At 65.6% G+C, this 22,211-nt stretch overlaps 1 protein-coding gene across 4 annotated transcripts; it reads right to left on the bottom strand.

The window, feature by feature from the left end:
- Positions 1 to 1,422: 1,422 nt before the first annotated feature.
- Positions 1,423 to 21,919, bottom strand: KBTBD11 (kelch repeat and BTB domain containing 11). 4 transcript variants are annotated; one of them, XM_077848519.1, is made up of 2 exons: positions 21,788 to 21,919; positions 1,423 to 7,690 (listed from the first exon to the last, which is right to left on the bottom strand). In XM_077848519.1, exon 2 carries the CDS (start codon positions 6,921 to 6,923, stop codon positions 4,785 to 4,787), a length of 2,139 nt encoding a protein of 712 aa, XP_077704645.1. In that variant the 5' UTR covers positions 6,924 to 7,690; positions 21,788 to 21,919; the 3' UTR covers positions 1,423 to 4,784. The 4 variants fall into 4 exon arrangements, with proteins under 4 accessions (XP_077704645.1, XP_077704649.1, XP_077704648.1 ...); XM_077848523.1 differs by lacking the exon at positions 21,788 to 21,919 and adding an exon at positions 21,423 to 21,648; XM_077848522.1 differs by lacking the exon at positions 21,788 to 21,919 and adding an exon at positions 21,319 to 21,390.
- Between the last annotated feature and the right edge of the window lie 292 nt (positions 21,920 to 22,211).

The raw sequence follows: 22,211 nt of genomic DNA, 5'->3' as shown, positions 1-22,211 counted from the left end.
CTGAGGTGTGCCCCTTGTTGCCCCAAACTCCAGCCCCGCCCCGGACATCCTGGCTGGGCATGTCACGTGGGGCCCAGGAATTCCTACAGGTCCGGGAGCTCCCGAAGGGGCTGTCCCGCCTCGGAGGAGTGCGACGCCCTGCCCCGGGGGCCTGCGCAGGTGCTGCCCACGCCGGGCCCCGTAAGGTGCTTCAATCCTGGGTTTGCAACCAAGGCAATGTGACATGTCCTGGCGCCCTGGGTCCACAAGACCCGTCAGCCGGGGACAGGGTACCGGCCGCACTGGGGACTGCTCCATGGAGGTTAATGACAGCTGTTGGGGACGTTTTGTTGGTGATGGCCTCCCACCCTCTGACGCCGTCCCCGCACCATCGTGCGGCTTCCCGGGGGTGGGGGGGCAGCCGCTGGCTCCCGGCCGCTGGGCTGCTTGGAAGCGTCTGCTTGGAGCGAGCGGACCAGCCCGGGGCCCGCAGCACCCGGCTCCCCGTCGTGCTGGCGCCGGAGGGCGGGGCCGTGGCCACCGGGTCCCCCAGGACGGTCCTCGGGGCCCCTGCGGTCTCTGAAGGATTGAGCCCCGCACACTGCCCTTTGCAAAAATACATCTCATGTCCCCGTCGGAAATGACTCTAAGACATCCTCCTTTCTCACAGGCCGAGAATCTTCGACTCGCGACGTAAACTGTTCTCGTGACCTCGCCGGCCCCAAGCTCCGTTACGAAGTTCATCGCCTCAGCCCGCAAAGCCCATGTGTTTTGCGGCCTTAGGTCTAATTTAAAAGACGTGAAAGGCCAAGAAAATCATTCCGATCTAGTATCAAAATCCCAAAACCCAGGGGAAAGCTGCAGCTGTGAAAACGTTCAGATTTAATTCTATTAAAAAAAAATTTTTTTTAAAGATTTAATTCTATTTTTGCAGAGGAAAAAGCCCTAAGGAAACTGCAGATGCAGGCTGGGGCCTGGAGCCTCCACCCCACGGCCTAAGGAAATTCTCTGAGCAGCATCCTCCCCACCCCCTGCCCTATGAAACAATATTTTCGAGAGGAAAAGAAATAATTTCTTAAAGAACCCTACAAATTAACAGTGACACAGGTCCGTGCTCATGGGGAGAGCAGACTGTGAAGGGGAGTGTTTGGCTCTAGGACTTCCCGCTGGTCGGGGCCAAGGGAGCCCTGAGGCCCGGGAGGTGCGGCTGGCTCGGAACCTGCGGGCCCAGGGGACCGGCGACGGGAGACGGAGAGCCCCGAGCTTAGACGTGGGAGCCCGGAGCACCCTCGGGAGTCCCCACGCTCCTCGCTCACAGAGGGGAGCCAGCTGGAGGGCCTCGCCGCCGGGAGCACGTTTCCCATGGGACGGGGGAGGGGCGCCCCACCGCTGCTCTCCCGCGGGGGCCGGGGGCAGCCAGCAACCACGCACACTCAGGAGCACTGCATTTCCGATGGTTTATTTCGTCTCGGCATAAGCGGACACGGACAGGGGTTCACAGCAACCGGGCCTGGGTGTGAAACCCGAAGCGCTAACACGCTCCCTGCACGCGCGGCGACGTCTGTCCTGGACGTGGCGCTGCGGCCCGCTGACAGCTTGCAAGCGCCTGGTGGGCTGTGGTCTCCGGAGAGCGAGCACCCGCCCGCAGCCGTGGGGGCCGCCCCGAGCCCAGGGTGCGGGGGGGGCGAGGCTGGGCCCCGCCGGCAGGTGCAGGGAGCAGCCACAGGAAAGCAGGCACCGTGGGACCCGGGCACCCCGCTCGCGGTCCCTCACCTTCCCACGGACACCATCTCGGAGGGGCGGGAAACCGAGAACAGCGAGTGTTTTTAATGCCCAAGAACGACGCCTTCGAAGCTAGGAAAGCAAGTAAAACGAGCGCGAACACGACACAGCACTTGTGCGTCCACGCGGCCCAAGCAGGGGTGCAGCGCGCTGCGGCCTGAACTCGCCTTGGCTCTGGGACACAGTCGGGGAGCTCGGGCACAGCCTCAGACACACGTGCCCCGAGCAGCGTCTCCGGGTTTCCAGCGCATCCCGGGGGGCGGAGCGGAGTGGGCCCCCCGCTGACAGAGGCGGTCTCCAGACAGCACCGCTGCTCTTCAGGTCCGTGCAAGCGTCCGCGTGCCGGGGTTAATGTCACCAGAATTACGGACGGTCGTCCTACACCCCGTAGGCTCATTTGCCTCTGACAGATCACTCATCGGGAACACGTCTACACCAAACACGCAACAAGTGAGTAACAAAAGTAAGGCATCCCTCGCAGTGCTGGGCGCACCCCTGGAACCCCGTGCAGGAAGAGGCCCGCCCCTGGCACGCCAGCCGTCGGGGGCCAGTCTCAGCCGGGACGGCCTGCCCCCCAGCCCCCGCCCGCCACCAAGCCGTGCCCCACATCACGACCCCAGAGGGGTGGCTTTTCTGCTCGTGGAACTGGTGCAAACCTTGTGCCTACAACTCCAAATAACGGCCCCCAACGCCAAAGGGGTTGGTCCCCAGGGCATGGCAGGCCCCCTGGCATTTGTCTTCATGAGGTGCCCCTATTTAGAAATAAGACACTGTTCCCTGTCCTTCCACTCACCCTTCGGCTTCCCCCGGCCTCCCTGGGTGTTCCGCTGGGGCGACCCCCGGCACCCCAAGGCCAGCCCCGAAGGCAGTGAGGCCATGTCCGGGACGGGCCTCTGTTCCATGAAATCCCGCGCCGCACACGGCAGTGCAGCTGGGCAGTGGCCGCGAGGCTGTGCGCACCTGCCCCCCGGCGCTTCCCTGAGCTCGGGCGCGGCTCTACCCTGCAGGCCCACCCGCACCGCGCTTCGCTTTCAAACGGCAAACATCACAGGGACGATTTCTCAAGCAAAATCACAGTGATAGTATTTCATGAATTCGAGGCTTACGGGATGAAAATATTAGCCTGGTTCTATCTCATATAAAAGCTTTGCCACAAATATAACAACATTCCAGAGGAAGGCGTGCTGCAATACAAGGTGTACGTTTCCCTTAAAACGACATTGTCTGTCCCCTTTTGCTGTAAATTCCTCTTTCTCCTGCCGTTTCTGCTTTCTACTCCCGCAGAAGGCCGACCACGGCAGGCGGTGGAAGTGTGTCCCCTCTTTCCTAAGACGAGGTGAGCCAGGCTGCCGGGGTCTCCTCGTGGCTCGTGAGCTGTCCCGACACGCCGGACGCCAGGATGTGCTCCAACGGGAATCAGGAACTCTGTTCCTCTGGCACACGCGTGAAGATGCGAGCTGGCCGTTTCTAAACACACTCAACCGGTGACTTTCATAACCGCAGACTCTCGAAAAAGCACGACGAATCTCCCAAAACCCACGACGCTACAGGACGTCAGCGCCCCCTCACCGGGTTAGGAAGTGAACAGCACTAAGGGTGCCGGACTCCGTCTCCCTGCACCACAGATGTTAAGTGCGGCTTTTCCTATTTAATAAAAAAACGACTGGATTCAGAATCCAAATCAGTTCGCCTCTATTTGTGAGCATGTGTTTTAGCCAGAAATGTGTAGTAAATAGTAAGCTCTGCCTACATCTACTTGGAAAGTAAAATGTTAATAACAAATGAGGAAGAATCATTTGATTTGTTGTTAGTGCTTTGTCCTCTCGAAGTAGCGAGTTTCCTGCTAATTTCTATCAGGCTGCTTTGGAATTCAATTAGAAAAACGTACTTTCCTTGCCAATTGTGTTATAAATATAGTTACTTCCCCTTATGTCAATATGCTCCTTGTCCCTTCGCCACAGCCTCTTGGAGTTGGGTTTACAAAAAATCCATTTCCCTGGTCAGAGTCACCTAATATGTACTCAGAACGTTGTAAGCAAAAAAACAAAAAAACAAAAAACAAAACCAAACAAAAAAAAAACGTCGTCCGCAGTGGGTTCCCAACATGCCCACGCCTTCGTCTTTAGAAGCGTCAGGAGTGGTTTTAACCTTCTTCCGCGGGGTGGTGGGGGGTGGTAATCGTGTCTTCGAGCTCCTTATAGACCACGAAGGTGGCTGAGCACCTATGGGTACCTGGCCAAGGTTCTTTTGAAAACAGACAAGCATCCTTGTGGGGCAGCTTTTCCTACCAAGCTTGGCTCCCCGGAGTAAATCATCCCCAGGACGTCCGACATAATCAGTAACACCCTTCCCTAACGACGTGTGACCGAGCGGGTTGACAGGTGAGGTGGCTCCACTCCTGAGGCCGGGAGACCCACTCTGCAGCTTCCGTGCGGCAGGGAAGGTACGTCCACTGCTTGCCGGACAGAGACCCACGGTACCCAGGGCCCCACCTTCCCTGCTGTGCCATCTGGGACTCACCCAACCCACATTTGAGTGCAAAATGACTATGTTAGGAACATCTGAGGAGCTCTGGTTACGGGTTATGAGTCTAAACCCCCAGCGCACAGTGCGTGGCCTGCTTCGGGGTCTCCTGGTGCTGGTGGCTGTGAGCTGGGTGCAAGGGGCCCTGTCCGGGCGGGGACACACTCCGGACAACTACTGACACGTGGGGCGGGCTGCCGACTCCCCGCGGGCACACTCTGGACCCCACCCTTCCCCGTGTCCTGAGGCTTGATGCTCCAATTGCTTCTCCTGCTCCGCCAGATGCCCGCCTCGTGTCCTCTTTGCAGCTCACCTATTTGCACAGACGTTGACACTGGACGCCGCGGACCGCGCTAAGCAAAGCGGGGCTGCAGGGAGGGCAGGTTAGGGCAGCTGACCTTCGGCACGAGGGCGTTGCAACAATCCCCGCGCGCGCACGAGCTTCCAGCTCCAGACGGCCCGGTGGACAGCGCGCACCGCAGGGCTCCCCCGCCGCCCCCCTAGGCCGCGCCGTCCTCGCCCCTGTCTGGCTTCTCCTCCGGCAGGTGCAGCACGAAGGGGACGAGCGCGCCCCGGGCGTCCAGCGGGGCGCGGAGCGGCGCGGGCTCGAAGGTGGCGCCCCGGCCCGCGCCCCGGCCCTCGCCCGCGCCCTCGCCCGCGCCCTCGCCCGCGCCCTCGCCGTCCTGCGGGGGCACGAAGCGCCAGGTGCCCCCGCGGCCCACGCAGTAGATGGCGCGGCCGAGCGCGGCGCAGCGGAAGGGCGGCAGGCCCGGCGGGTGCGCGGCGCAGCGGCTCCAGCGCTTGGCCAGGCAGTGGTAGCGCAGCACGGTCACCGCCCCGGCCGCCTGCGGGTCTCCGCGCGCCGCGCCCTGGTCGAAGCGGTAGACGGAGCCGCCCAGGGCCACCATGCCCAGCGCGCGCTCGCGGCTGCTGCTGCTCGGGCACTCCTGCCACTCGTCGCGCCGCGGGTCGTACTTGAGCAGGCGGCCGGACAGCGAGCCCCCGGACACGTAGATGTCGCCGTTGCACGCGGCCGCCTCGTGCGCCACGGCGAAGGCTCCGCGCGGCAGCGGGGCCACGGCGGCCCAGCGGTCGGCGCGCGGGTCGTAGCGCTCCACGCTGCGCAGGCACTCGCCGCCCACGGCGTACAGGTGTCCGTCCAGGGCCAGCAGCTGCAGCTGCGAGCGCGCCTGGCGCAGCGGGCGCACGGCGCTCCAGAGCCCCGTGGCCGGGTTGTAGCAGAAGACGCGGTCCGAGGCCCGCGCGCGCCCGTCCGGCCCCGCCGCGCCCACGCCGCCCGCCACGAAGAGGTAGTTGTGCAGCACGCACAGCCCGCAGCCCCGCGCCGCCGCGCCCTCGGGCAGCCGCGTCAGCTCGCGCCACTCGCCCGCCGCCTCGTGCAGCCAGAACACGGCGCGCGCGCCCCCGGCCCCCGCGGCCCCCGCGCCCCCCGCGGCCCCCGCGGCCCCCGCCGGCCCGAGCTCCAGCGCCGCGGCCAGCAGGTGGGCCCGGCCCGCGCGCAGGCGGCGGCGCAGCAGCAGGTCGCGCTCGGCCCCCGACAGGCGCCCGAACACGCCGGGCTCGCGCAGCACGTCCAGGTAGTGGTCGCTCATGAAGCGGTAGGCGGCGTCGCGCAGCTCGGCCAGCCGCTGCCGCTTGGCCGCGCTCAGCACCTCGTAGCAGTTGGCCAGGCTCAGCTGCGGCGCCACGGCCTCGGCGGCGCGCTGCGCGGCGCACGGCAGCTGCAGGCGCCGCGCGCCCGCCGCCACCTCGGCCACGTTGTCGGGCCGCACCCCCGCCAGGCGCCCGCTGTACGCGTAGGCCAGCAGCAGCCGCAGCGCCGCCCAGCCCACGCCCTGCACCCGCAGCACGTCCCGCGACGCCCGCGCGCGGAAGTAGTCGCTGCGCGCCGCCAGCACCGCCTTGTGCGCCCGCAGCCGGCGGCCCGACACCTCGATGACCAGGTCGGGCTCCCCGTGCACGGGCTCGACGCCGGGGGCCACGGGCGCCAGGTCCCCGGGCTCCTCCGCCTCCTCCGGGGACGCGGGCTCCTCCAGGGACGCGGGCTCCGCGGGCGACAGCAGCTCCTCGGTGCACGCGGGCGACAGGAGCTCCTCCGGGGATGCGCGCTCCTCGGTGGACGCGCGCTCCTCTGGGGTCACGGGCTCCCCGGGCGACAGGAGCTCCTCCGGGGTCCCGGGCTCCTCCGGGGTCGCGCGCTCCTCCAGGGTCCCGGGCTCCTCCGGGGACGCGCGCTCCTCCAGGGTCCCGGGCTCCGCCGGGGATGCGCGCTCCTCCGGGGTCATGGGCTCCTCCGGGGACGCGCGCTCCGCCGGGGACACGCACTCCTCGGGGTCCCCGGGCTCCCCGGGAGCCGCGGCGCCCGCGCTGCCGACCTCCCCCTGCCGCTCCACCACCCGCGGGCCGCTACGACGCGAGGGCGGGGAGGACGCTGCGCCCTCCGCGGCGGAGGCGCGACCCTGCGGCGGGGAGCCGTCCCCGGAGCTGAAGCACAGCGACGCGCCGAGGCTGCAGGGTGTCTGCGCGGCCGGCGGCGGCGGGACCCCGGGCTGGCCGCGCGCCCCCTGCGCCCCCGCGCCCCCGGCCTCGGGCCCGCGCTCCGGGAGGGGGGGCTCCATGGGCGCCGCGCTCTGGCCGCCGCCGCCTCGCCCGCTCAGCAGCCCGGCATCACCGGCCCTGCCCCGCGCGCCTCAAGGCCCCGCGGCCCCTGGGCCCGGCTCCCGGGCTCCGCTTCTGGGTGCACAGTCCCGAGGCTCCCGCGAGGTGGGGCCTGTGCGCCCGGCGCGCACCCCCGCCAGCCTCGGACGCGGGGTCCGTGGGCTTCGCCTCCAGGCCGCACCTCAGGGCTCCCCGATGCTCCCCCGATGCTCCCTCCAGGCCGCGATGCTCCCCCGATGCTCCCTCCAGGCCGCGATGCTCCCCCGATGCTCCCTCCAGGCCGCGATGCTCCCCGATGCTCCCCCGATGCTCCCTCCGGCCGAGCCTTGGCCTCTGGGGGGGGCCCCCCGCAGGTCGGTCTCCGGTGTTGAGCTACCAGCAGGGCTAAGAGGAGCCAGGGTGCACCCTTCAGTTAGGTCCAGGGCAGGCTGCCTCTAAACCTCAGCACTGGGATTTTAACCCCGTGCCCGTGCAGCGCACCCCACAGAGCTCCCTTTTATTTGTAAGACTCCCATGGGCGACTCGGGTGTACGGTAGTCTGTGTCCAGGCATCCACACTCTTCACCCCCGCGGGAGGGGCTGTCTGATTCACTTGTGGAGGGGGGCTGGGTGCTAGGAAAACACCATGACGGCCGGAGAACTGGCCTTCCTCACTTAGGGGCAGGGGCCTCTTCCTTTGTTGGAACATCAGGTGTTTCCATATGGTGTCACCACACTCTTCTTGTTCCTGTTTGTGGGAGAGAGACAGGGTGTTTGAATGTGCATTTTTCAGTGGGGTCATTCTGTGTCGCTCACAGGGGTCTGCCCCCCCCCCCCGCCCCCCACTTCCAGGTTAGGGACTCACATGGGCAGGAAAGGGGATCATGACTATTCACTGCCGGAGAGTTGGATGAGTGAGACAAACAGAACAACTCAGGGGTCTTAGAAATGCCCTCTCCCTGTTCCTGCCCTGTTTGTGGGCCCATGACAGAGACCCCAGTTCAGCCCAGGGCTTTATTATTGGTTTTAAAGATTTTATTTATTCATGAGAGACATGGGGGGGGTGGGGGCAGAGACACAGGCAGAGGGAGGAGCAGGCTCCCTCCAGGGAGCCCGACGCAGGACTCGATCCCAGGACCCCGGGGTCACGCTCTGAGCCGAAGGCAGACGCTCAACCGCTGAGCCCCCAGGTGCCCCCAACCAAGGGCTTTAGAAACATTGGGTTCCTCCAAACAAAACAGCTCATTCTGCGGGTAAAAAAAAAAGCAGTCAAATACCAACAAATTCCTTTTTTCAACAGAATGCGATGTGTGTGTGAAGAACGTCCAGTGAGAAAGCATAATTAACATCATTCACTGTATTAACATGTGACAGTTTTCCTACAGTCTTTTCCAGTCGATTTCAAATTAAGTTACAACAAATATTAGGAGGAAGGAGCTGAGGACTCTTCTGTGGGGTTGGCCTCGGAGGCTCAACCCTGAAATCTGTGTGAGCCGCTCGTTCTTGGAACTGTGTCTCCGAGAAACCTCAGGGAAGCGACTCTCCACATGGCCTGCGTGCGGCCGAAGAGAAGCCGGAGCCAAACAAACACAAAACACCACACACGGATACACGTGAGATGGGAGCAGACGTGAGCACCTGCGGATGAAGGATAAAGTACGACCTTTCCTAAATTGGCGAAACCTTCCAAGACGCCCCAGCCTGAGAGGGGCCTTAGCAGTCTCACCACGACCGTGAGGGGAGGGGGTTCAGGTGTGTTCTAGCTTCTAAAGCAGAGCGTACGGGCAAGAAAGACGCCAAATACAGCTTAGTTTGATTATTGGGTAGGATGTGCGAGCCTCTCCGGTGAGTGGAGACCTAAGCAGCCCCCCAGCACCCCTGCTTTCTGCCTCTGCTGCCTGAGACAGTTCCCTGACCGCCCTGCTCGGGGTCGAGCACGTACCCCTGCTTCCCTGCCCTCCCTCCCTGGAGTCACTAAAGAGCTTTCCCGCTATTTTAGCAGTAAGCGTCCTCAGGTTGGAAACTCAAAACATTCGATTCTCTCTCCGTCCCCCCCACCCCCCCCCCGTCTGTTTTCCAGAAATCTTTAACAGCAACGCCCACGGCACACTCGCTGTGTACGAGGGCGCGTCCCGGGACGCATGGAAATGCCGGGCTATGAAACGCTGAGTGAGCTGGAACCCTGGGCTGCCGGGGCGTGCGGTCGGGGAGGAGGCAGCAGGACACACGGCCCCGGTGTTTACTCAGCTGGCGCCCAGCCCCGCTGCGGTGCGGTCTCAGGGCTGTGCATCCTGTCCCCAGCGAGGTGGCCGTGAGCATCCGCCCCCCCCACCCCGGCGAGGGAGTGGCAACGCACCGGAGAGCTGGAAGCAGTGCGTGTGCAAGGCAAGGCTCACGGCGTCTTCCCAAGGACGCGGCGGTGCCTTCTCAGCCATCGAGGCCGTTAGGGGAAACTCTGATGAAACTGAGATGCACTAACATATCTTACGCAAAATATCATGGACACAGGACAGCGGTTGAGCAGCCGCCTTCAGCCCAGGGTGTGACCCCAGGGTCCCGGGATTGAGTCCCACATCCCGCTCCCTGCGTGGAGCCTGCTTCTCCCTCTGCCTGTGTCTCTGCCTCTCTCTGTCTCTCTCATGAATAAATAAAATCTTTAAAAAAAAAAAAGTCATCAATACAGAGAACAGAAGCTGAAGGGTTGGGGTGGGAGGAAAGGGTGAAGAGCCTTGAAGGGCAAATCCACACACGTGAACCTTAACGCCAAACAGAGCCCGGCACGTGGCTCGGCACTAGCACTTCTCTACCCCACGGGACCGCAGGCCTCAGAACACTGAGCTCCTGTCGCTGTGGCCTGAGGAGTCCTCCTAGGACTTCCTGCTTCTGTCTCCGGCCTGACCCCTGAGAATGAGCAAAACCCTAAGCCCAAAGGGTTGTCCTCATAAATCGTCACGGACTGGAAGAAAAGGCCTAGAGCAGGACACGGTGTTGAAGCCTAAGTTTGAAACCGTGTTTCCGGGGATCCCTGGGTGGCGCAGCGGTTTGGCGCCTGCCTTTGGCCCAGGGCGCGATCCTGGAGACCCGGGATCGAATCCCACGTCGGGCTCCCAGTGCATGGAGCCTGCTTCTCCCTCTGCCTGTGTCTCTGCCTCTCTCTCTCTCTCTCTCTCTGTGACTATCATAAATAAAAAAAAAAAAAAAAAGAAAGAAAGAAACCGTGTTTTCAATCCCCGTGGCACCAGGGTGAGCCCCAGAGCCCCAGGCTGGTGCGTACGGACCCCGCTGTCCCTACAACCCAGCAGCAGCCACAGCTCCACGAGGAAACCCCCAGGGTCCGAGGCAGAGGGTGGAGCCACCTGGTGGCCTGAGGACACGGCTGGTTCCCGTCCAGCCGGACAAAGAGGAACCCCACTATCACGCCTCTCGGGTTCCCGCAGTGAAACCACTGCGCTTGCCAGTGCACGCGAGCGTCGGAGGTTGTGTCCCGCTGCTGGAAACGGCCTGCACGTCCACGGACACCCTCAGCAGGCTCCCTGCCCCGCCCCGCCCCAGCCCTGCCCCCAGCGACCCAGCCAGCCCCCCCGGGGTGACCACGCCGCCGTCAGGTGCCCCAGGAGGCCCCTGCCACCCTGCCGCCAGGCTCGGAGATGCTCCCCGGGGCGGGGAGGCCACCGCGCAGCGTGTCTGGAGGACGGTCCCCAGCGCTGTGAGCGTCTGGCCTCTTGCACATGTTGCCCGCCACCTCTCGGAGCAGACAGATGAAGGCATTAGGCGGAGGAACTGTTTCCCTTCCCAGGCGGTGTCAAAGCAGCTCGAGGCAGCCCTGCCCCCTCCCCACCCTGAGCGGCCAGTGCTGTGGTGCCCCCTTGACGGGGGGGGGGGGGGGGGGGGGGCGTATTCTGCACCAACGGGAGACCTCGGCTCGTCTGCTAAGACACTTTGTGCCAAAAAAAAAAAAAAAAAAAGATGCTCCGTGCCAAGTGTCTCTGGACGGGCAGTCAGGGCTTCCCCCCATTTTGTGGGTGGCTCTAGAACCAGAATTCCACGGGGAGGCTCCTGGGGGGTTCCTGGAGGGCGCCCGGGCCGGTCCCTGCAGGTCGCCGGTCGTGGCGTCGGGCAGGCTGGCTTCCCCGAGGGTTGCCCTGAGTACAGCTCTGGGGGCCGCGGCATCTCCGCGGACGGCGTCCCGCAGACGTGGGTGACAGAGGCCGGCGGGCTTCCCGGCTGCAGTCAGAGAATGTCCCACGGAGGATCCATTATCTGAAGATGACTCGCACAGCATGTCCCTCTGAAGGACAGGAGTCTCTGCTTGGCCTGATAAATACCTCAACAGAACTTTCAGGTTCTTCCCATCAACTGCTTCACTATTAATACCGACTCTTTAAAATGACTGTATGGTCTCCTAACGTGGACATTATTTATGTATCTGATGTGGACACTGGTTTATTTATAGTTAAATGTGGCTCTGGAATACTGCTTTAAAGAATCTTCCTTTTACATAATCACGCCTTTTGAAAAACCTATTTCAAATAAATATATATTAAAAAAAAACATTTGTTAAGGCCGTGAACCGAGAGCCGCGCCCTCGAAGCGTGCCGGGGTGCCCCAGCCCCCGCGGCCACAGAGCAATGGCCTGCCCCGGCTGTTCACACAGACGTCGCATTTCAAGGTGGTTTCGCCCCTGGGCCCCGGTCAGGGCGGGCTGGTGGCTCCGGGGAGGCCGCCCGGCTAGGCTGGCCGATGCCCACACCCGTGCCCCTCGGCCCCAAGCACCCTGGCGGTGCGGAGCCAGCCTCGGAGGAGGCCAGAGCCAGCCATGGGAGCCTCCCTCACCAAAGGCCTCTTCGTCTCGAGATGCCACCCGGGTACGTGCGCTGTCGCGGCAGCTGAAGGAGGTGCCACATGGAGTCGCCGAGGACGAGTCAGACCTTACACGACAGCTTCCCTTGGAGTCCAGGCCTGGGGGCGGCGGGGGCAGCAAGCTGCCTGTGCCCGCCTGTCGTGCGCGCGTCCCAGCCTCCGTGCCCCCGGGGTCCTGCTGCGCCCGCCCTGAGCTCCGGCGGCCCGGCCTCGTCTGGCAGGTGCTGCCTGCCTCGCGGCCCCGTGTCCACACAGAGGAGACGGGACTCAGCTCCACAGACGACCACCCCTCGTGTGCCACGCGTCAGCCTCTTCTGGGGGATGGAGCCACCACACCGGGGAGTGGACGGGGGACACAGGAGCCGTGGCGGGCGTGCTCAGGCCTGCATCCGCCGCCGCACCTGCTGTGGGATCCCATGGCCACGGCGCCCGCTCGCTGCCCCCCATGGGCCCGCGCTCGAGTCACACCCTAAGAGCGGTGCACACAGAAGGCACACGCCTGGGCCCTCGTCCTGAGGACCCGCCCCAGCCTGGGGGGCGGGGGGCGCTCCAGAAGGGCCTTCGGATGCAAACTCAGAATATGGGGACGCATTTGTCCCTCCCTGGGGGTCATGATTCAAGACTTATGGGCTTAGCGAACGCTCGGTGTGGACACGAAGGTCCTCAGACAGGAGCACCGAGGCCCGTGATTCCAGGCCATGCTGCCGTTTCCAGCCCTCGGGTGCCTCCACCAAAGTCGGGATGTGCGTTTGCACATCCATGGAAATACGGCTACGGTCAGAGTTGAGAGACCACCCGAGCCAAGTAAACCCCATTTTTTCTCGACCGTTCCATCGGCCAAACTCCCACGGACGCCGCCTCCACGTGCTCGTCTATTGGGCAGATACGCCCCGAACACCCACGACATCGCGGGTGCCAGAAAGCTCCTCGGACCCGGCAGGCGCGGTCTCAGCCCTTGAGTCCACGGCCTGCTGAGGAAGGCCAACAGCCGTCGCTCTACGGGTTCTGAGGGAACAGCAACCCGCGGAGTGCCACCCGGGGAGCCCCCACGGCTCGGCTGGTGACACGTGGACCAGAGGGCAGGGAAGTCTCCTCTGAGAACGGGGGGTGCACGCCAAGCCCCGCAGGGAGGGCGGTTAGGCAGGGATCGCCAGGGCGGCCAGCCAGGGGCACATCCTCAGAGCGAACCGGCAAGGCCAGTCCTGGACACGGGAGCCCGGGTCCCCAGGTCCCTGGGTCAGCGGGTCAGGGCCTGGCCGGGCCCCGGAGCCCCTCCGTCTCACGCGCGGTGCAAATCCCAGGACGCCGGTAGAGAAGCGAGGGGAAGGCGACCTGGCAGGCACGTGATCCGTCTTGAGCGCGAGAACAACGGCTTCGTCCTCCTGCACACCAGGGACTCTCTCAGCTGCTTCGGACGGATTCGGGTCCGCCAAGGTCGCCGCGCACACCTCGGGGCCCCTGAGGTCCTCGCTCCTGCTGCTGGAGCCTTCGACACCTGATTCAGGACGCTCAAAGTTCCAGGGGCTTTGGGACATGGCAAAGTCACACAAAAACTCCCGTCGTGTCATTCTCAACGTCTTAAGCTCTTGGCTTCCCAGCAGAGCCTCGTCCAAGATCTGCGCCGCTTACGTGGTTTGATTAAAACCCATGAAAGTCCCGGGCCGCCCAGGTGCGGTGTCGGCGACGGCCTGCGTTCAGCTCAGGTCATGATCTCGGGGTGCCGGGGTCGAGGCCCAGGCCGGGCTCCCCGCCCAGCGCGGTCTGCGTCTCCCTCTGCCCCACCCCGCTCAGTCGCGCTCTCCCCCCTCAGACAAGATCTTGAGAGGAAACAGCTCTGGAAGCCCCCCCACCTTCTCCGCTCCCTTATTAGCTGCCGGTGGTGCACACGGAAGGGAGGGTACAGGCCCTTCTGTCCCCGCTGCCCCGACCCGCTCGGGCCCAGACGCCGCAGAGCCCGCCTCCCCCTCCCAGCACCCCTGCACGGCCACACCGCCCTCCGCGGGGGGATGCCACCGAGCCTGCGCTTCCTCCTTGGGCCGAGCGGCTGCCCACAAGGAGCGCGGACCCCATGGGGCCCAGGGACGGGCTGGGGGTGTGGCACCGACAGCCATGCGAGGCCCCTCACCCCAGAGCCTGTCACCCGGACATCACCTGGAACCTTTCACCCAGAGCCCATCACCTAGACCATGTTACCTGGAGCCTGTCACCTGGACCCTGTCACCCGGGGCCTGTCACCTGGAGCCTGTCACCTGGAGCCTGTCACCTGGAGCCTGTCACCCAGACCACATTACCCGGACCCTCTCACCCAGGGCCCGTCACCCGGACCACGTCACCCGGAGCCTGTCACCTGGAGCCCGTCACCCGGACCCTGTCACCTGGACTCTGTCACCCAGGGCCTGTCACCTGGAGCCTGTCACCTGGAGCTAGTCACCCAGAGCCTGTCACCCAGAGCCCGTCACCTGGACCCTGTCACCCAGAGTCCGTCACCCAGGGCCCATCACCTGGGCTCTGCACGTCCAGGGTCCTCTCGCGATGGCCTGCTTCCCGACCTAAGAGGTGTGGGTGGAGGGGAGGGCGATGCATCACTAAGGGACACTCCTGGGTGTCCCGGCCCCTGTGCCTGGGGGAGGCCCAAGGCCGGGTGGCCTGACAGGTCCAAGTCCACGTGTGCAAGTGGACGACAGGCCCGTCCTGCCAGGGTGGTCCAGGCTGCGCACGAGGGCGGAGGCTCAGACTAGGTGTCGTAGCTCTACCTGGAGCCGACCCCGAGGGTCCTCTGTGTTGATGATTCACTGCCTCTGTGAACTCTTTGAACAACAGACTGAACGCGGCTCATGGGCGAAAGTCCCCAACATCTCCATCTGTCCTGCATATTTTCCCGATGAGCTTGAAGCTCACCTCAGGGCGAGAGAGGAATCTTCAGGCTTACAAACATGATGATTTGGGGGGAGAAATCAGCCCCGCTCTGCAACTGCCAGACACAGTGAGACCTCAGTTCCTGGGGGCCTGAGGCACCTGACTGCGTCCCCACCGTCTGCCCGGGATCTGAAGCTCCACGGAGCCGTGGAGAGCTGCTGAGTGGAAAAGGCGCTTTGGAGGCCATGAAACCACGGGGCGAGGAGCGTCTGCCCGGCCGGCCCGGCCTGTCCCTGCCCCGGGTCACAGCACATCCTCGCCGAGGGCCAGGGCCCCACGCAGGGCGCTCAGCCTCGTCTCTTGCCACGGAGCCTGCTTCTGGCAGCCACTCCTTCTCCCAGTGGGTGCACACAGCCCAGCCCCCTGCAACAGGAGCTCCCGGAAAAGGCTTCAGGTTTTTTAGGAGTTTCCGTAGACACCGGGACATAGTCCTGATACCTTCCTGGGCAGGGGAATGCGCGGCCTTACCAAACCACAGTACAAGTCCTCCTTGATCCGGTGCGTACCACCTGGTAGGAGCGGGTCAGGCTGTGAGCACCTACGGGCTGCACTTTGTTCAGATGGGCTCGGGTGAAGGGCTCTGGGTAACGGGTCCTGGGGTGAGGGGCCCCGGGTGACGGCAATCACATCACCGAGCCCTCGTCCAGCACATCTGGGGTGCTCAGAGCCTGGGATGCAAACTCCACCCTGGAAAACCAGATATTTGAGGACACTGAGTTTCCAGAGCATTCCCGTTTGCAAAGCATAGAAATAATAAACAAGTTTTATCAATAAATGATCGATAAATCGCATTATATTTACATGCCATCGCTGAAAACTACGTTCTCAAGGTTTCCAGGCATTCGTGAAAAGGGCCTCCATCACGATGCTGACTTAAAGGCCAGGATCAAAGGGTAGCACGTGACAGAGAGCGAGCGAGAACACCGGGGACACAGAAAGGCATCGAGAAACTGCCACAAAGGCTAAAAGGCTGGTGATGGTGAGCTCTTGGGTGAATTTTCATATTTTTGGTGTCTTCAAACCGTCCGTCCTCAGCACGTATCAGAAGAACCATACACACAGCAGCCTCGTGCGCGAGCATTCACGTGAGCGCGTCTGTGTACGAAATGAAATGACGCCAGCTCCCGTGGGGCCCCCCGGAGGAAGGGCGCTCAGTGAAGGATCCCGTGAGCCCCAGGCTCCCTGCACGGAGTCCGAGGTGAGGCATCACTTTTCAAGGTAAAATTTTGCTAAATCCTGGGCCTGACTTAGGCTGTAGATTTGCAGGGGAAACTTGTGGACAGAGGCCCGAGTGCCTGAATCCCAGCGCCAGAAACTGCCCCAAACCCAGGGCCTCAGGGGCCCCGGAGCACCGTCCCTGCCTTTTGCAGAAATAGGAGAAACCGAGGCCAGTGGGCAGGAGGGAGTACTCGGGCCACACAGCCAAGGAGTGGGGTGTGGGACCCAGGACCCTGGCACCCGGCTCTCCCCGTGAGGTGGGCTCAACTCCACGGCGCTGGAACAGGAACGCCAAGACCCGACTATTTGTAAAGATGCCCACAAGCCCCAGGACGCCGCGGCGGGCTCCCCCGTGACGTGACCCGAGGCACACGCTCGGGGCCGCAGCCACACTGCACACCTGCCGTCCCGCCCGAGGAAGGCCGCACACCGGCGTCCGCCTGCCGGGCCAGGGCCGCGGGAGCTCAGCTGTGGGCTGCACCTCGACCTCCGCGCCCCGGGCCGTGCCCGCACCCCCTGCAGACGGTCCCACCGCTGAGCTGCCCAGGGCTCACGGAGCAGGCCTGCCGTCGTCACCTCACGCCGTCACTGCGCAAACACAGACGGTCAACGCCCACCGAACGCCAGGCGCACGCGGCGAACGGGACCCCAGGGCCCGGCCACCTGGCGGGGAGCCCCGCCCAGTCAGCAGCCAAGCCCCCGGGGTGCCCGCAGGGAGGGGATGCACAGACACCCCCATCGCCAGCGGGAACAGCCTGCAGGGGTGCAGGGCGGGAACGGGCCGGAGGCACAAAGCAGGGTCCAAAATAAAACCGGCTCTTCCCGCGGCCGCGCCCAGTCCGAGGCGGGCAGAAGCCCGCGTCCACAGCGTCTGTCGCCAGCCCGAGCCAATGGCCCGGGGACCCCAGGGCGCCCACAGGACCGTCATGCGGGAGGAGCCGGTCCTGCAAGGTCGCTGTGGGACAGACGCGGCCAAGACGAGCCCACGGGCGCAGGCACCGGGCATCTCTCAGGGACAAGGAAGGACGGCTGGGGGGGGGCGGCCTGGATTCCTCGGGGCAGCGGCAACTCCTGCCTCGGGCCCAGTGGGGTCGTGGCTCATCCCTGCTCAGCGCCAGGCACCCCACAATTTTTTGCCGCACTGTGGGGGGCTGCTGGCTCCGGGCAGTCACCTCCACCCAGAGGCCCAGCCAAAGCCAAGCCCGGCCCTGAGGCAGGAGGGAAGGTGGGGGGTGGGGGGGGGCAAACAGAGGATCCGCCTCCCATGGCCCCGGGGCTCCAGGGCTTGGGCCCACAGGGCCTGCGGGCGTCACACCTGCCAGCCCCACGGCCACGTCACGCCAGCCAAGGTGGCACCGGGAGCGGCTCAGGCACCCACCCCCTGCCTCCGAGCCGAGGCCCCGCGCACACGGGGCTCTCCCTGCCGCGAGGGTCCTCGCGGGAACCAGACCTCCGCGGCCTCTTCGTTCCTGGACCGGGTTTCACAGCTGAGCGATAGCCCCGCAGCACGACAGCTGGGAGGGGACGCGGGGTCCTGTCGCTGCACATGGGGCAATATGAACCTAGTGGCCGGAGGGCGGGCTGTGGCAGGTGTCGCCTCTCCGAAGACGGCCCCACGGACAGGTCCCGCCCAGCATGGTCCCCTTATGTGCGCTGACGCTGGTCTGGGCAGGCCAGGCGACCCGGAGTGACCCGCGCAGGCAGGAAGGCTGGCGAGCACCCTCCCGGCTCTCTCCCCTTGGGACACAGTTTGGGGCCATTGGGCCGCAAGGAAGAAGCCCAGCGACGCGGAAGCTGCCCACGGTGGAGGCCCCAGGGGCCACAGAGAGACAGGCCCTGCCTGGGGCCGCCCAGCCCGACAGCAGAGGTCCCCCCCATGTCACACAGGGCACAGCTGAGCCAGCCCCACCGAGCCCGACGCAGACCACAGAGCCGCATGTGGGACACGCGTCCGTGCGCAGCCACGAGCTTAGCTCAAGTCACCGTCACCAACACCTGGACCCGGCGGCCTGTACGCGACACACACCTGCTTCTCACAGCTCTGGGGGCCGGGAGTCCAGGGTCGGGGGCCAGCACAGTGCAGGGAGGAGGCTGGGGAGGCCAGGGTCAGGGCCAGCACAGTGCAGGGGGGAGGCCGGGGAGCCCAGGGTCAGGGCCAGCGTGGTACGGGGGGAGGGAGGCCGGGGAGTGCAAGGTCAGGGCCAGCACGGTGCAGGGGGGAGGGAGGCCGGGGAGTGCAGGGTCAGGGCCAACACAGTACAGGGGGCAGGTCGGGGAGCCCAGGGTCAGGGCCAGTGTGGTGCAGGGGAGGGGTCCTCCCCTGGTGGGGGCAGCAAGGCCGCCCGCACACAGCCGCCTCTTCCGAGGACGCCACCACGGCACCAGGCTGCACCCACACCAGCGTCACGCCGTGGGCGGGTCTCCCCGGCAGCCCCGGTTTGAGGGGACGTCTGTGCGGCGGGCGCCAAGTGAGCCCCGGTGAGGACGTCTGGGTGCCGCGAGCAGGCCTGTGTCGCACATGGCCACCTGCCGCCCAGGGGACAGTGACCAGGGGCCCAGGCCTGCGGGGCCCACACCGGGGACCCCGGCACCACAGGAAGCAGCGGCCGGCGGTGGCCCAAAGGCGGCAGGTCGGATTGTCACCCCACGGGACCACCTCACACAGATCACAGAGCAGTAAGGACTGTTGACGCGGCCGCTGCGGCCAGCTGGGGGAGCGCCGTCCACACCGTCTTCTTTAGTGATTTCCCTTCAGGACTCGGGAGCGCTCAGCTCTGAAGATGAATCCACATCCTACTCTGTGGAGCCCTAAGGTAGGAAGCCCATGAACTGCCCTAAAGGAAAGACCCCAGGGAACTTGCGGTGACATCATGTTCCTCTCTCTGCCCTATGTGCTCCTCCCGGCCTTCCTCGGCGCTTGCAGGGGCCCTGCTCCTCACCACAGGCCCTTTGCACATGATTTCTCCGGAACCTCCCGGAACCTCAGCCTTCAGATCTCAGCTCAACGTGTGTCACAGGCTTCCGCCGGCTGTCCGCCTCCTCCAGACGCTCATGGGGGTTGTGGCCGCACGTTTGCTGCCTTCCGCCCTACGGAGTCCAGGCCGCGAGAGGAGGGAGACTGGGTCGACTTCCGCCACGCCAGCACCTAGAAGCGCGCCTGACCCACGGAAGGCACTCAATAAATATTTGTGAAAGAAGGAAATTAATTTTTAATTGGTGAAACGTTGCACAAGACGTTGACTGGCTGCAGCTTCCAAGGCACTGTTTGTTTTAATATCCTTTCAAGCCGGCGCCGGGTTCTTGGCAAAAGATAAACTCCTAGAGGTTTTCATTTTACTCCAAAAGTTATTGCTGCTCTGTTTGAACTATTTTGCAAATATGCGCTGAATACCAACGCTGCGATCTGAGCATAATTACAATAATTGCAAGAGAAAAACCCCACTCGGGCCGCAGTGGAGGCGGCAACCCCTCCGACTCCAGAGCAGGGCAGACGTTTCCCCGAGCACCAGGAAGGCTGCACAGGATGGCAGGTCGGGGTTCCCATCTGCCAGCAGACCCCCCCCCCCGGCCCTCGGAGGCCCACGGAGCAGCTGCCCCTGCGGTCCCCACTCGGGGGCAGGGAGGCTGAGGGGATCACGGTGCCTACGTGACCGCAGGCTCCCCACAAAGCCAGTGTCGCCGCGCACTGTGCCCGTTGGCATTTAGAGAACAACAGGAAGATGATTCCAGATGGAGGCGCGGAGAGCCGGGCTCCGGTACAGGAGCACAGGCTGCAGAGGCGTCCTTAACCCGCGGAGACCGCGGCCTTCCTGCTGCCAGAGCTGCCGCCGGCCTGGGACCTCCCACCTGAGGTCAGAAGCCAGGGGCCGCCCGGAGGATGTTCAGAGGTGATCCCTGTGTTCCAGATCCTTCCACCCTCCCAGTACCTGGCAACGTGCTCCAAGGATCAAGGCAGGGCCTTCCCTGAACCAACGCCGATTCCGGAAAGTTGGGAAAGTCACCCTGCTTGCATTTAGCCTCCGGCTAAGAGCCACCCAGCTAACGTTTTTTACTGTTTAACCCCAAACTGAGATTGCCTTAAAAACGGGCAAAATCTTCTAAGATTTCCATTGTGTTCTAATTACATTATCCACAACGCCTGTGCAGTTGACACGAGAAACTCAAAAGACTTTTTATCCCATTAAAATTTTTGCTTACTTATCCCCAGGAGAGAGGGCCGGATGCCAATCACCTCACACCAGCAGACAGTGGCGCCCCGGGCGAATCTGCCGGCGGGGCGGCGGTCCTCGGGGGTTTTGGGGTGTGGAGGGGTGTTCCAGTAATAGGACGCCATTAGCTGGGGGTAGCAGGCCCCAGGGCAGGGCTGGCATCCATTAGGCGCTCTAGTTAGCGGGAGGAAGGGCTGCTAACGAGATGGAGGGAGGTGGCCGGGGGCCAGGCCGGACACGGTGACCTCTCCGTTCCCTCGGGGCCCACGGGACAGGCGAATCCACCCGAGACCTGCTGGTCACGTGCCGCTAGTGCTGGGAGAAGACCTGCGGCAGCTTCTCCCACTGGCTGGTTCTCTGTTCCCCGGAGCGCACACCGGCGGGGCGGGGGCGCACAGGGGAGGAGGCGGGGGCGCACAGGGGGCGGGGAGGGGGCGCACACCGGCGGGGCGGGGGGCGCACAGGGGCGGGGGGCGCACAGGGGAGGGGGGCGCACACGGGAGGGGGGCGCACAGGGGCGGGGGGCGCACAGGGGAGGGGGGCGCACAGGGGGCGGGGAGGGGGGCGCACACCGGCGGGGCGGGGGACGCACAGGGGCGGGGGGCGCACACGGGAGGGGGGCGCACACGGGAGGGGGGCGCACAGGGGAGGGGGGGCCCTCCCCAAGGGCCGCCCAGCGCCGCAGGAGCCGAGGTCCCCAGCCCGGGGGGTCGCAGCCGGGAAGCCATGGAGTCCGCTCCAGGCGCCGGGCCCATCAGGATGCGGGGCACGTTCGCCGCCCGATGCCCCAGGAGCGCCCCCCGCCCCGGGGGGGCCGCTCCCCGCTTCGGAGGCGCGCGCAGGCCGGGCCCTCGGAGCGCGGGGACCCCGGGCGCGCCAGCCGCAGACGTGGCCAGGGCGCCTCCCCACGGCCCTGCGCGGAGGCGGAGGCGGGGGCCCGGCGGGCGCGCACACGCGGGGAGGCCCGGGCCCGGGGGAGCGGCCCAGGCCCCGCAGCCCAGCGGCTCCCCCTCCACGCGGGCGCCCGGGGACCAGGCAGAGGTCCGCCCACCGCGCTGCCCACGCCGCCCCCGCGGGCAGGGCCACCCGGCAGCCGCCCCCTCCCCGCCCCAGCTCCCGCGGCCTGCGCCTCCGGGGCCCACCGGCCGCTGCCCTCGGTCCGCGGCGCCCCTACCTCGCCGCCGGCGACTCGCCCCACCCGGCGCCCACCCGCGCCCGGACGCCGCGCCCCGGCCGGTGGTCTCCGCCGCGCATGCGCGTGGGCCTCTTCCCGCGCACCTGTGGGAGCGCCCGGGGCGGGGCGGCCGCCTCCCGCGCACCTGTGCGAGCGCCCGGCGGGTTCGCAGGCGTCTTCCCGCGCGCGGGGGCGGGGGGCCTGGGGGCGGCGAGCACCTGGGGGGTCCTCCGCTGCTCCGCGCGCCCCCGCGAGCGCCCAGGGGTCCCCCGCTGTTCCCCGCGCGCCCTGGAGCGCCTGGGGGGTCCTCCGCCGCTCCCCGCGCCCCCGCGAGCGCCCAGGGGTCCCCCTCCCCGCGCCCCCGCGAGCGCCCAGGGTCCCTCCAGCGCCGCCAGGCCCGGGCCGGCGAGTCCCCCCGCCGCGCCCTGCCCCGGGAAGCGGCGCAGCGGGCGCGGGGCCCGGCACTCACCCGGTCCGCGGAGGCCCAGCCGCTCGGAGGAGCGCGCCGCGGGGGCGGGAGCGGCCTCCGCCTCCGCCGGGCGCGCGTGCACTGGGGCGCGCAGCTCGGGTGAGGGAGCGCGCGCCGCCGCCAGGCTCGGCCCCGCGGGGCCCCGGCCCGGCCCCCCCGCCGCTCGCCCACCGTCGCCGGGACCGCGCGAGGCTCGCAGGCTCGGAGCTCGGAGCTCGGGCGCCAGGGGCCACCCGCACCCGGACGGCCCCCGCGGAGGCCCCGCTGCGCCCGCGAACATTGCGGGGACCCCCCCTCGGGCCTCTGCCGAAGGCCACACTCTTTGTGTCCAACTTCCCCGCCCCCTTGTCCTCCGGGGCCCCGCGGGCGATTCTGCGCTTGGACACGGTGCCCTGCTGACACGTTGGGGGGGCAGCCCTGCTCT

The sequence above is a fragment of the Canis aureus genome, chromosome 15, assembly GCF_053574225.1.
Source record: "Canis aureus isolate CA01 chromosome 15, VMU_Caureus_v.1.0, whole genome shotgun sequence".
Taxonomy (NCBI): domain Eukaryota; kingdom Metazoa; phylum Chordata; class Mammalia; order Carnivora; family Canidae; genus Canis; species Canis aureus.
This window is presented reverse-complemented; position numbering and strand designations above follow the sequence as displayed.